This window comes from Cynara cardunculus (assembly GCF_001531365.2).
Source record: "Cynara cardunculus var. scolymus isolate 2C chromosome LG 1, CcrdV1, whole genome shotgun sequence".
In the NCBI taxonomy this organism is placed as follows: Eukaryota; Viridiplantae; Streptophyta; class Magnoliopsida; order Asterales; family Asteraceae; genus Cynara; species Cynara cardunculus.
Window position 1 is genome coordinate 17,228,381 of NC_037528.1, and position 13,540 is coordinate 17,241,920.

Consider the following 13,540-nt stretch of genomic DNA (forward strand, 5'->3'; position numbering starts at 1 on the left):
CATCTATGTACCTACCAGGTCAACAAAATGACTCCAAGATTTCAGTTTCCAACTTCCTTCACCATCATCAGCCAACATACCTCAAATTTTCATTAAAAAAAAACTCCTTTATACCATCCATATATCAAGATATCAGTGAGATCATAGATCTTAAAGCATGTAACTATCTATCCGCAATGCTTAACAAAACTGAAATGTGTTTAATTATGTTAAAACTAACCTTCTTGCATATATCTTGTCAGCCAACCTTTCTGCTACTTCCACCTTCCCATAAGTCTTGCACGCGGCCAATAACGCGCTCCATAATACCTCATCGGGGGCGGCATCCATCCCTTCGACTATTGCCTCCGCCTCCTCCAATCTCCCTGCCCTCCCCAACATATCAACCATACAGGTGCAATGTTCCAACCCTGGCCTCAACCCAAAATCTTTCATTATCTGTAAGTACTCCTTCCCTTTTTCGACCAACCCGCCATGACTACATGCTGCAAGAACCGCGGTGAAGATCGGTCCATCTGGCTGCAACCCATCAAGGATCATTCTGTCAAACAGTTCAAACACCTCTTTACATCTCCCATACAATGCATACCCACTCATCATAGCCGAACAAGAAACCACATTTCTTTCAGGCATTTGATCAAACACCTTCTGTGCACTACCCAGATCACCACACTTACTATACATTGTAACCAAAGAATTTGAATTAGCAATATCCGAATCAAACCCATTTACGAAAACAAGAACATGGACGTTGCGTCCGAGGTGAAAATCTGGAACACCGGCGCAGGACTTGAGGACGGGCGGCAGTGTATGGCGGTCTAAGGCTTTACCGGCACGAAGCATATCCCGGAAAAGGAGGAGAGAATCGGAGAACCGATTGACGGAAGAGAAGGCTCGGATGAGGGAGTTGTAGAGGAAAGTGGATTGGCGGTTGGTAATGGAGAAGATAATGGATGCTTCGTGGAATTGAGCACAAACCGAATATGATGAGACGAGTTTTGCACGAATGAAATCATGGCGGGAGATTCCTGAGATTATCATTCGACCATGTAGTTTTTTGAGTTTATGCAAATTTCTTGTGGAAGAACATGAGTCGAGAAGTGTGGAGAAGAAAGGTATAATCCCTTGAGGTGTGTGCATGGTTATGGCGGAGCCTCCGGTGACTTAAGGATTCCGATTTCCCGCCGGGATACCAAGACAGAATAAAATCCTCCTATTTACCCTCCCTGAATCCTTTTCACGTTTGTGGAAAACAATACGGCAACAATTGAAGAGCAAATAGCCATATGTTTGGATTGCTTATTTAAAACATATAGTATCAATTTATACGGTATTAAACTCAACTTATAAAATAGATAAAGATACCATTTTCTTTTCTTATCCAAACACTCAAGCTCCTTATTGTCGGTACCACACCGGAATAAGTTAATAAGTTAAAAAAAAGTAACTAATCGTTTATCAAACACTTACCCGGGTAAGTGTTTACCAAGTCAGATTACTTCATCGAATGAATATGATAAGGACCATGAATTTACCCGGTAAGAGCGAGGTAAGAACCATGAGTCTTACCCGGTAAGTGAGGGCGACGACTCTTACCACGGTAAGTGTTTACCGTGTAAATTATTGTATAGTATGTCGTTTTGATGGACTAAAATCTTACCTGTTAAGAAAATAATAGTATTAAATTTTATATGTAAGCACTTACCGGGTAGTGTCTGATAAATAGCCCCTAACTCATTAAAAACCCTATATTACTAGTGCCAAACCGGTATAAGTATTTCATTTCTTTCTCCATTCAAACACTAAAAACTCTTTATTATTTGTACCACACCGAAATAAGTTAATGAACACTTTAAATAAGCAATCTTAAACACCCTCCTAACAAAATAATCAATTTTTTTATGTATTTATTTTATTTAACCACTTATTTCATTAAAATATTTTGTAAAATAAGCTAAATACTTACATAATCTCCATAACATGTCATAGAAATTGAAAAATATTTCCTGTCTTTAGCTAAAATCACATGACAATTTGTGAGGTTTTCGATGAAATACCTGAAAAATGGGACCCACTTATGAGAAAGTGGTACTCATTTTTTTCCGAAAACCCCAACAAATTAATTAAATGCATGTGTTTTTTAGCTAAATGCATGAAATATTTTCCATTTTTTATTACATGTAGACCCTGTGTAAGCATTTAGCTAATTTGACGAAGTGGTAAATATTTGAGAAGTAAAGAAGTGATCCTAGTCCTTTATACGGCCAAAATCAGATTTGACTGGTCACTAATTGCGGTTTTAATTGGTCAATAATTACGGCTTTGACTGGTCAAAGATTGTGGTTATGCAAAAAAATAGAGTAGTTTTGTAACTTTTATAAATATGCGGCAAACAGGTTCATATATGAACTTATGTGATCCATGTATGAACTATTTGTTCATACGTGGATTCATGTAATTAACATATGAACTAATTAACTGATTCATATATGAATCAGTTAAATAATTCACATGTGAACTAATTAACGAGTTTACATATGAACATCATGTGTATCACATGGGTTCACATACAAACCCGTTTGCCGTCTATTTATAAAAGTTGCAAACCTACCCCTGCTATCTTCCGCTTATCCATGTTAAGAATTATCCAGTGCTTCACATTTAAAACCATAAATATTGACCAAACGAAGGATTAAGAAAGAGAAAAAATTGTTTCTACAAATTTATTAAAAGTAATACCTTTTGGCAAGCTTTACTCAAAATTGAAGTTCATATAGTCGAAGCATGTATTGGGGAGGCAATTTTTAAGCTCGGTGGGTATACCCATCACTATTTATGTACTGTTTTTCGATCGTTCTAATAAATTTCTAATCAAAAAAGGAACCTCAAGTGTAGGGCTAAATGACTCACACACACACACACACATATAGGCTAGCTTGACTACAACTCGACCAATCTAATGATACTTGAAATTAATGTAACAGTCGAACAAACCTTCAGTCACCCTGAAACGATGACCGGTAGGGTTAGCGATACACAAGTATACAACTACCCCCAAGGATTTACAAGGCTGTAGCTTAAAATAGCAATAAAAGGGCCAAGCAAGAATCCCAACCCATACCCAACAGCAAAAAAAAAAAAAGCCCAGGCCTAGGCCTGGCTTGAAAAGCCTGTTAAGCCCAGAAAAGCCCCGACTGAAAAAGTCTGATTGGGCAATCTTTCAAGTTGCAGCATAAGAATTCAGGCAACAGATCATATTCAAAAGGTACACCAAATGGACAAGTCGTAAACGACACTTGCCCCAAGCCCAGCCACAAGACCTCAAATACTACAAAAAAAAAATTGATGCAGACGTCAACAGTCGGTCACTCTCCGAGATCGCTACTCAACAAGTCGTTAAAAAGGACATTGGCCCCAACGACGGGTCGGATGTGGTATACTGGGCTTGTTTGGTTTCATAAACTAAAGACAAGATCTTGAATTCTTCTCATCTTAAAGTTTTCCTCCATAAATAAAGATCCATATAAAACCAGCAACAAAACTCTTTTAACAAACCATAAGACTGGATGTAACGCAACATATATAGTTCACAAGAGGTTAAACATCAACATCTGCCAAATTCAACATTCGGAAAGGGCAGAAAAAACATCTGCCAAATTCACAGTTAGACCACATATTTTCAATCAGCAGCGGCCTGAGAAAATCCTTACCTAACGACGACCATAGTGCCTTTCAGGACTCCTGTAAGGAGAATATGGAGGAGACCTTGTTCGCTCCCTCCTTGATCTCCCTCCGTAATAAGGTGAGCGCCTAGGAGAGTAATCACGGCCGCCTCTATATGGTGGTGGGGACCTCCTTGGAGGAGAGTAATCACGACCACCTCTATATGGTGGTGGGGACCTCCTTGGAGGAGAGTAATTACGACCACCTCTATATGGTGGCGGTGACCGCCGTGGAGACCTCCGGTATCCATAGTCATCACGTCCAGACCCACCACGATACCTCCCTCTATCACCCCGATAGCCTAAACATGACACCAAATTTCATCAATCCGGCACCAGATGACATATAAACTTTAGCATATAAAGAAGAAAAATAAAGAAAACGTTACCAGTGTCCCGAGTGTTTTTCAGGCCTAGGTAATGACCAGGTGTGGGTGTTCTTGGGCGTTTCCTTCGCGACTGAAATAAACCAGATAAACAACTTCAAGTAAAAGTTCTTTCAACAAGCAAGCGGCTTAATTATATCATATAGCATAAGCATTATCAACATGCATAATTTGAGAGAAGGAAAAAAAAAAGCGATGATCATCAGAAGCTCCGCCCAAACAAAGAACGAAAATGGGAAACTTGACCCAATCTCCATAGAAGAAAGAGCAAAGAAATAAATAGAAAATGCATGTGGCGAGTACCCATGAGCCTCGGGTAAACGATACCAATAAAGCCTGGTTAGATGTTGATAATGACCGTCGATTAGTTGATAGTTGAATAAATTTGCTGTTGATAATGACCGTTGATTAGTTGATAGTTGAATGTATGCCGAGGTGGTATATAGCAATAAGCTTGGTATGTTTAGTTGATCAGATGCATGTGAAATGATGCGGTTTTAGCTGGCCATTGATCAAGCTGTTTAAGAGTTGCATTGATGAAATCATCAACTTTGATTGCTGCCAACATAACTGATGCAATATAGCCAGTAAACCTTGAAGTTAAGAAGAAAGATAGTTTGAAACATCACTTCTTCCCTTGCTGAGTCAAGATAACTTACTCTCTCCACAGTTATCTGGCGATGTTCAAGAACCGACTGATTAAGATGTTTTATGCAGCGATTAGCATCCTCAAGAGTTTCCATAGTGATAAAAGCAAAGCCACGGGAGATGCGTGAACGAGGTTCCACAACCAGAAAACAGTTAGCCACCTAAAAGGGAGAGTAGTCATCATTAATCACTGAAGTATAAAACATGAAGAACATTAATGGCAAAGGAACGATATGCATTCATTTTAGGAATGGGTCATACAGGTTTATAAATGTGGATTTCTATCCAGTAACTCAGAATAGAAATTTGTTTTAGCAAATATAAGATATACACATAAATCCCCTGAATTTAATTTTTAAATGGTCAATCCGCTGAAAGCAACAACTTTCTTACACTTTGCACGTAATAGAAAGTTATATATGAATCATGAAACCAGGGTGAGTTGATTTGGTCTGTGCAGAGTAGGCAGGTACAACACCATAGACAGCAAGGAGATGAAGCAAATAAGGCTTTGGGAAGAATATTCAACATCAGCAGGGAATATTCAGATATTTAAGGGTTATGTATCAATATGCCATAGGCCTCTATAGTTGCAATATATTTTTCATTTTACCTTCTATGATGGCGAAGGTTATTAGATATTTGTAGCTTACCCTATTTTTGAAGTATATAATATTTATACACGGGAAATACTCACACACGCCTAACCTTCAGTGAGGTTTGAAGTTTGAACCCATGACCTCCTGGACGGTTGGGCTCTACCGTCAATAGCCCTTGGGTAGCTTACCCTATAGTTTATGGAAGGAGCTTTAGGATAACATTGAAGACAATTTTGACAAACAATTAGTAGTATGTTTACTGTCTTACGAAACAATTCTTTTTAATTTAAAGATTAAAATATGACAGCGGACACCAAAAGAATTAGGCTCTCTCTTCCAACAGCTTTTGTTCTCAACCCCAACAAGCATGCATGCATTCTGAATGATCCCAAACTGGTACCCTAATAGGCTGAGGAAAAAGCAACAATACCAAGAGTTGGACTCTGCCCTACAACAGCCAATGATCATGGAGATGATATGTGCCTTTACCATAGTAGCATAGCAAATTTTACATATGGTAAATCTGTGTTACAAAGATGGACGTCAAAAAATTAAAACGAATACCCAACTTCCGATGCCCCACCAATCTGGGCAAGTGGTGAGGGAAGCTAAATTAGGTTGCTCCACATAAACATACAGCAGCATAATGATACATTTGGAATTCCGGATGCCTTACTTCCACTTAGCAGAATAGCCAGTTAGGTAGGTCTCATGGTGTGCTCTTACTTCTTGGATACAGTCCACCAGGCAATTTGGTATATCAATAATGTAGAGCAAGCCCTAATTAAGATAAATATAGGCCTCTACCATGAAGTTAGATTAGAGCTACGATTTCATACCGTACATCAGCTACCCGAAATTTATCCTTTTCTACCACCAGAAGAATCAGGTTCATTAACTAAACTAACCTTTCCCTCTTTTGAAAAATGTTCTTCAAGCTGGTCCTGTGTAACACGTGTAGATAGACCAGTGACGTAAAGTGTATTTCCAGGATTTATTGCCTCTTCCCTGCCAAGGTTAAAAACAGACATTGGCAAATAAACAAACATACATCATCATAGTGAAGCAAATTCTCAATAAGAAAAAGACAAGGAATTCTAAGGCAAATCAAAAACAATACCTGCCACGACTTCTTGATCTTGATCTCGATACAGGCCTGCCTCTTGACCTTGACCAGGATCTTGATCTAGATCGAGACCTGGACCTGGACCTGGACCTGGATGGTGCTTCATACAGAGGGGAGCGTGAATACCTGAATACATTAAAAGCATATAAGGTAGAAATAAACACCCACTGAGAAAATGCTGTTTACATTCAGTAATTTGCATCACATGAGCATGATAATTCACGAAGCCACAGCTCTTTAATTTACTTGGTACTCTCTTTTCCTTATTTCCAAACTGTCGTGAACTCTTTGCATGAATACATAATTATATGAATATGTTATCTAGCAGATTCTAACAATAGAAAGACACCTGCACCCCAACATCAACTACTTAAAGCAAGCAATAAAAATGTAGGGAAAACATGTGAGCCCGGACCCCGACATTGATCACCTACCATAAATATCCAAGAAGAACAATATACTCATTTCTACAACTTTGCACCCTAAGATCTTATAGGCAGTGTAACTTACATCAACTGCACATTCGATTGATCTACAGCAAGCATTTTATAACCAAGAAAACACATGCACTGTTTGTTTAGTTGATACAGTACTGATCACTGATAATCGGCCACACCTATTTGTGTTAGAGAAGGCTTAAAGAATAATGCCTCATCTTCACAAGAAGAGGTTTCTTCTATGTTTTTATGAAAGAACCATTTCAAACATTAGGCTATAGACTATAGGCTATGAGGTGACATAATGCATATACCTTAACATCCCATACATCTACTAATTTCATCATGTTTGGGAGACCATTTGAATCTGGGTTTCTTTTCCCTTCTTCATAATGTATGTGTCTAACAAGAATTAGAGAAACGAGGGAACTGTATGGGGTAGGAGCATGAAAAGTTATATTTTCTTTTGATCTAATCATTGTTCTAAAATAGAATCTAAGTGTGAATACATACCCAATCCCTTCAGAGACTAAGGGCCCATTTGCTTAGTCTAATTCTATTACATTTAATTTCCCATTTTCACTCTGTCCAATTTCTATGATACAAGTTTAATGGAGTTCAGACGCATGAAATGTAGGCGATAAATGGAATAAAAAGTAAAGAATAAAGGCCGAGGTTCTCGGACACGGTTTGGCTATTGAAATGTTAAAACATAAATCACATGAGATGCAATGATGCATTAGCATTACCCTATTCAGTGATATATCAGATGCAAGTGATGATTTAATGGCTCTACAATTGGCAGTCTTCATACAAAAATTATAACTTAATCAAATACATATTTCAAGATGAGACCCAGTTAACCCCTGTTCTGAATGCAAATCTACATCCTGACTTGCAAGAAGGGCTAGCTTACATAAATTTGACATAAATGCCTGTCTAAATCATGAGTAAGGGATGAAACAATGGATCCTGGTCCTAACCATTGGCTTATACAAGGGGGTTTGGGAGTTAAGAAAATAAATAGATTCAATAAATGGGATTGCATCATCTGCTCATGAATCACATTGCAGTCTGATTCTAATCATTGAAATTGCACTTTTAACAACCTTGCCACGTTCACTGCAACAGTGACACGAATTACTGTAGCCATGCCCATGAACATACATGGGTAATTAGACCCAGCTAACACAAAGAATGACTGTCAAAAGTTATCTTTAATAAAAAAAACACAGGTTCATTCTAATAATCTAAAACAAAATCGTGTTTCAAATACATTGGAATGCTTAATTCATGCGCCAAATACTAACAAAACAAAGGCATATAAATTGCAGAAAAGGCTAATTGCATTCAGTAAATTTATTTTGCAGTTTACAGGCATCATATCCTGGTCTCGCAGACCATGGTTACAAGGAAACTGGGAACTTACATGTAATCCCGTAGTTGACATGTCAAGGGTTCAAACTCTCGTCAAGTTGTTTAAAACATCTATCCATAAAATCACTTAGTGTGTGTGGAATCTCAAACATTTGCATCAAAACTCATTAAAGAAAATGTAGCAACCCCCCTTAACGACAAATACAACTTCGATAACATGCTGCTCAAATTTCAGTATCTGGTTCTCTTTCTAATACAATCATTCCCATTTCCCAACAAGAACATGTATCTTCCCTTCATATACTCAACAATGTCTTATTTTTAACAAGAAACAACTTCACCTCACAAAACCCTTTCCTTCATCAAACTACATAATAAAAACAATAATCAAAAGCAAAGACTAACAAATAGAAAACCCTAGGAAGCAGAACGCACACCAATAAGCAATAATCGAAGAAAAATGAAACAAGACCAAGTTTTGGGATCTTAGAGTTTACCTTCTTCGAGGCGAGTCAGCCTGCATATAATAGAGTTCAACGCATTAAAATGTGGGATATAAGCATATGAATGTATACATTTACATACATAAAATGTTAGCAAAACCCACAGATAGAGAAAGCACTCACCATTTCGTTGCAGACAAGAACCCTAGATCGCGAAATTTGATTTTAGCTTCTTCGAGGGTTGTTGCATCAAGACAACTTTCGACGCTATTTAGAAAAAGTTGACTGAAAAAGGGACAGACGCTTACTTATTTTACAAAAACGTCCAGTAACTTTAGTTAATTCAAAATAAGACCCCTCATCTTATATGACTTCACAATAAAACCCTTTCTAATATATTTCTTTTACTTGATAGTTTGTATACATTTTGTAGGGCAATAATAATGAGACATCAAGTTCAAACTTTGTGTGTTTTCAAGAGGAATTGTTTATGTGTATGAAGTGTATAATTTACTGATTAGCTTCTAATGACAAATTGCATGAAAATTAACGTGTTTTAACTTGATTCATATTTTTGATAATGTACTTTTATACCTAAGATGTAAAATTTTAAACATTTAAATACCCGGATAACCGGTTAAAGCATTAACCGCTTATCATGTTGATGTGCCGAATAATATGGTATTCAACTCAATATTATTTGCTGACGTGATTAGTGAGATGTTTTTTTTTAATCTAAAATTAGTTTTTTTTTTAATCTAACTTACAGAGTGACGTTAATATAAATTCATAAATTAAGTCATTGGTATTTTTTGGTGTTTTAAAATGAGTTGAAAATGTTTTCTATTTTGGAGAATAATCTCTCAACATAATTGTATTTCAATGAACATCAAACCCATAAAAGAGATATATAACTACTGAATAATGACTTAATCTACACTTCAGCCTTTAAGGGTCTGTTTGTTTTTTTCAAAATTACCTCTTAATATATGTGAAGTTTGCTTCGTTCAGATGTTTGGGTATTAAGAGTGTTTATTTATTTTTATTTTTTTATTAACCTGAATATCCAACCCGCTATGCGAGTCGACTAATCCCAGGGCGACCACCTGCTTTGCAGATAGCCCGGAGTCACCGCATTTGAACCTCCGTGGCCACACGAAGATTTTTATTCTTCAGTGGATTTGAACATGAGACCTTATGGTACTTTTGATATTTGGAGCCAAACTCAAACCAATCAGGCACCATGAATAAGGCACAAGTAAACACTCTACTTTGGTTGTGCCAATAAGCTATTTCACTCATTAAGCTTATTAAGGGGATGTTCGGTTCGTTTTTTGTTAAGACCTGTATGGATATAGTTGTCTGTATTGATATAGTTGTCTGTATATTAACAGATAAGTTATTGTTCGGTTGTTGTGCTGAATAAACAGTCTGTATGTTGGAAATGACCATTTTACCCCCAGTATTTATTTTTGTTTAAATAAAACAACAGTTTTGATGAAAATGTGGATGGATACATGTATAACTATTCATAATGAATTTCCAACTGTTTTTTTTTTTCCTTTATGCTCTCAACTATTCAAAATTGAAACCAAAGAGTCAAAAAAATAATCTAATTCTTACAGTTCCAACCAAGATGAATGAACAGGTTTCTACTCCAATTGAAAACCCCGAACAACACCCTCCTCTTTCTTTCTTATCCCTCCCTTCACCATCCACCCACACCTATACAAAGCACATACACAAACCCACACCCACAGCCTTCGTCTTCTTAAAAAACCCACAATACACACTCATATATGCACACCTGACATAAATACACGGACACACATATAAAACTCATCGGAGCAATGGCGAGGCATGCGGGTAAAGCAAAGCACGATGAAGAACAATCGAGTACTTGTGTGAGAAGAACGACATACCTTTGTGAGTGATGGATTCAACAGTTTGTGGAGAACGATGGGGGGAAGAACAATGAAATGTTTATCTTGTATTGACTATGATTATCTGCAGTTAGTTGCACGAATTCAAACATGAAGCTTTAATAAATTATATTTACGTATAATTTGTTTGTAACATTGAATTTAAAGTAATATGCATAAATAAACAGTACTTCATGTATAAAAAATAGTTTTCAAGAGTTTTTGTCAAATGCTTTATAATATAGTATATATTACTAAAGGATACCTGCGCAATGTAGCGAGATATATTTCGATTTTACTATTTCGTTTTATTCCGTTTATGTGGATTTACAATACGGTTTTTATGTGTTTTTAAAAAATAAATATTTTTTATTTTTGAATAAAATATAAACTCGAAGATATCATAAAATTTCAAAAATAAATATATAAACATATCAATATTAGTATCAAACTAACTATTTTAAAGTTTTTGTTTTTTGTGTAATTTTTTTTAATTCAATCTTTTTATTATAATTTAACTTATTTTTGATTTTATAATATATTTTTTATAAGAATAATAATTAAGTATTTTGTTAGAAGTCAATGATTATCCTAATTATATTTTAGATCTTTTATATTTTAAATGAAATGCTTATCTTGTATTTGTCACACCCCGCTAAAGCGGAAACGCGAGATGCAACAGACAAGCGTGTCACAGCGACAATTAATAGATAACAACTTTAAGTTTTACATAATAAAACAAGTTAAATTTTACAACCAAAATTTTATAAAATTCTTCATTTGCAAAATTTTCGGTTCGAACTAAATCAACTTTGTCACGAGTATGCTCCCAAGTGAAACAAATCTTACTTACGACCTGAAAAACATGGAACATAAAACGAGTCAACTACAAAGAGTTGGTGAGCTCACGGGTTTCCATATGCATAAAACATTTCAATGCATAAACCAAATATTTGCAAACTTATGCGAATTCTTTGCACTTAATAAATGTAAATCTTTCACGATGTAAATCTCGAGACGCTACTGAGCCTTACCTGACCAACTTGCCCCATTAATTTACGAACAACCATAGGTAGCCCATACACTACTTAGGTCCCACAGTTCGTAGAAGTACTAATTCAGCGATAGTCCAAATTCCACATGATTAGACAAGAAAACATAGGTAATGTGCACCCCTTTCTGGGTGGGATTGTCAACACAATAGCGGGTATCCACAATACCACGGCCCGGGGATGTACCCGAGTTAACAAGTAGCGTTTACGGACGGGGACTTTTATTTGAAAAAATATACTCCCAAGCACATCAATTTAGCATTTATTCCAAGTGCAATAACAGTTAACAAAACATAACATAGTAAACCCGACTAAGCAGTTCCTTAGTCCAGAGGTTTCAAACAGAACTTGACTAAGCAGTTTCTTAGTCCAATGGTTTCAAACAAATAATCATGCATAGTTTGCTCAATCACATGTTTTTTCCCCAAAACAATAAACAAAGCATTTAAAAGTGGGGCCGTGAGAACTCACAAGTTTGATGATGAATATCCAGAGGTTGACCCTAGAAGCTTTCAATGCTCGCCCGACCTTCTTAAACAGACCAACAACCAGCGGTAAAATCACTTAAGGTTTCTTGTCCAAGCTAAAGCATAGTTACTTTCCATGCAATGCCATCAAGTTTTTTTTAAATTAAAGTTAATATTTTATTATTTTACCTTTTTAAAAAGAACCTTTCAAAATCCTCATTATGATGACATTTTTACATTATCCAAAACAATGATGACAGCCGCCAATTTATAATATCAAGAATTTTTTTAGTGGGCTTGAGTATCTTCGTAAATACCCTACAATCTTGAGTTACACGCCCCCAAAACAGATTGCATGCTCCAAGAATGACAACAAATATGGGGGCTCAAACTCATCATTTTTCAAGAATTTAAACTCTAATTTTTGAGCYATCATCCYCGATCAACTTCCAGAAAATATTTTCCGATTCCATTACATTCTTGAAGATAATAAAACTGATTTTGAAATGCATGCAAGGTTCAACTATGCTTCAAAACATAACGTTTGATGATCCAATTCCGCATGCAGTGGAAATCTCTTCTACTTCCTTAGAGATTAAAGAATATGGATCATTGATTATCATCCTATGAAGACATTTTCATGTCTTTGATGCATAATCTCTCCTCTTTAACTCTCTCGAACTTTCTAAAAGATCGAATRGGGGAAGTAGATGGGTGAAAACGTTTGGAATTCTGTAAAGTGGGTTAACCAGAATCATACMTTYTTCTTAAAGTCTTGATTGTTCTTCAGCGTTTGACAGAAATACCCTGAAGATTTTGCTTAAAGGAAATCGGCTGGAAGGTGGATGATTTTAGAGAGAGAGGGATACGGTTTAACAAGAACAAGAGAGTTGGAAATGAGAGTTTTCAAAAGATGTGGGGTATTTATATAAGGATTTTATTGAGGGAAATGGGCTGGTCTTTAAAGGCCCAACCCAACAAAGCTTTTATTTTTCTTAAGTAAGATTTAAACCCACTTAAATTTTCCCAACATAGATGAAATAACACAAATAGCTCCAAACTCCAACTTTTGATAAAACAAGTGGACATTCAAATGGAACTTTTGCAAAATTTAAATTAAGGAAAACTCAAAACATCAACTTTATTTTTATCTAACGTATTTTCAAAAATATTTGGCATTGCATAAGATAACTTAATCTGATCTTCTACCAAAACACGACCTTCCCAACAAAATTTAAGAGCTAATACCAGAAAGGTTCTAATCACTTAAGACGAGATCCTAGAGAAATATAAATTCTAATATGGGGTCTGCAATAGGATGCTAACCTGAAGCTCAGAAGTGACGGGATGTCACAGTATTT

General features: G+C 36.2%; 2 protein-coding genes across 3 annotated transcripts; both read right to left on the reverse strand.

Moving 5' to 3' along the window:
- Nucleotides 1-204: 204 nt before the first annotated feature.
- Nucleotides 205-1,041, reverse strand: LOC112519031 (putative pentatricopeptide repeat-containing protein At1g68930). The gene has a single exon (XM_025126979.1). It carries the CDS (start codon nucleotides 1,039-1,041, stop codon nucleotides 205-207), a length of 837 nt encoding a protein of 278 aa, XP_024982747.1.
- A 2,438-nt stretch (nucleotides 1,042-3,479) lies between these two features.
- LOC112502190 (serine/arginine-rich splicing factor SR45a) lies at nucleotides 3,480-8,981 on the reverse strand. 2 transcript variants are annotated; one of them, XM_025106050.1, is made up of 8 exons: nucleotides 8,922-8,961; nucleotides 8,793-8,812; nucleotides 8,348-8,662; nucleotides 6,476-6,607; nucleotides 6,264-6,363; nucleotides 4,768-4,917; nucleotides 4,112-4,181; nucleotides 3,480-4,024 (listed from the first exon to the last, which is right to left on the reverse strand). In XM_025106050.1, coding segments are annotated over exons 3-8 (768 nt in total). In that variant the 5' UTR covers nucleotides 8,350-8,662; nucleotides 8,793-8,812; nucleotides 8,922-8,961; the 3' UTR covers nucleotides 3,480-3,710. The 2 variants fall into 2 exon arrangements, with proteins under 2 accessions (XP_024961818.1, XP_024961809.1); XM_025106041.1 differs by lacking the exon at nucleotides 8,348-8,662 and having other exon boundaries at nucleotides 8,922-8,981.
- Nucleotides 8,982-13,540: the final 4,559 nt, after the last annotated feature.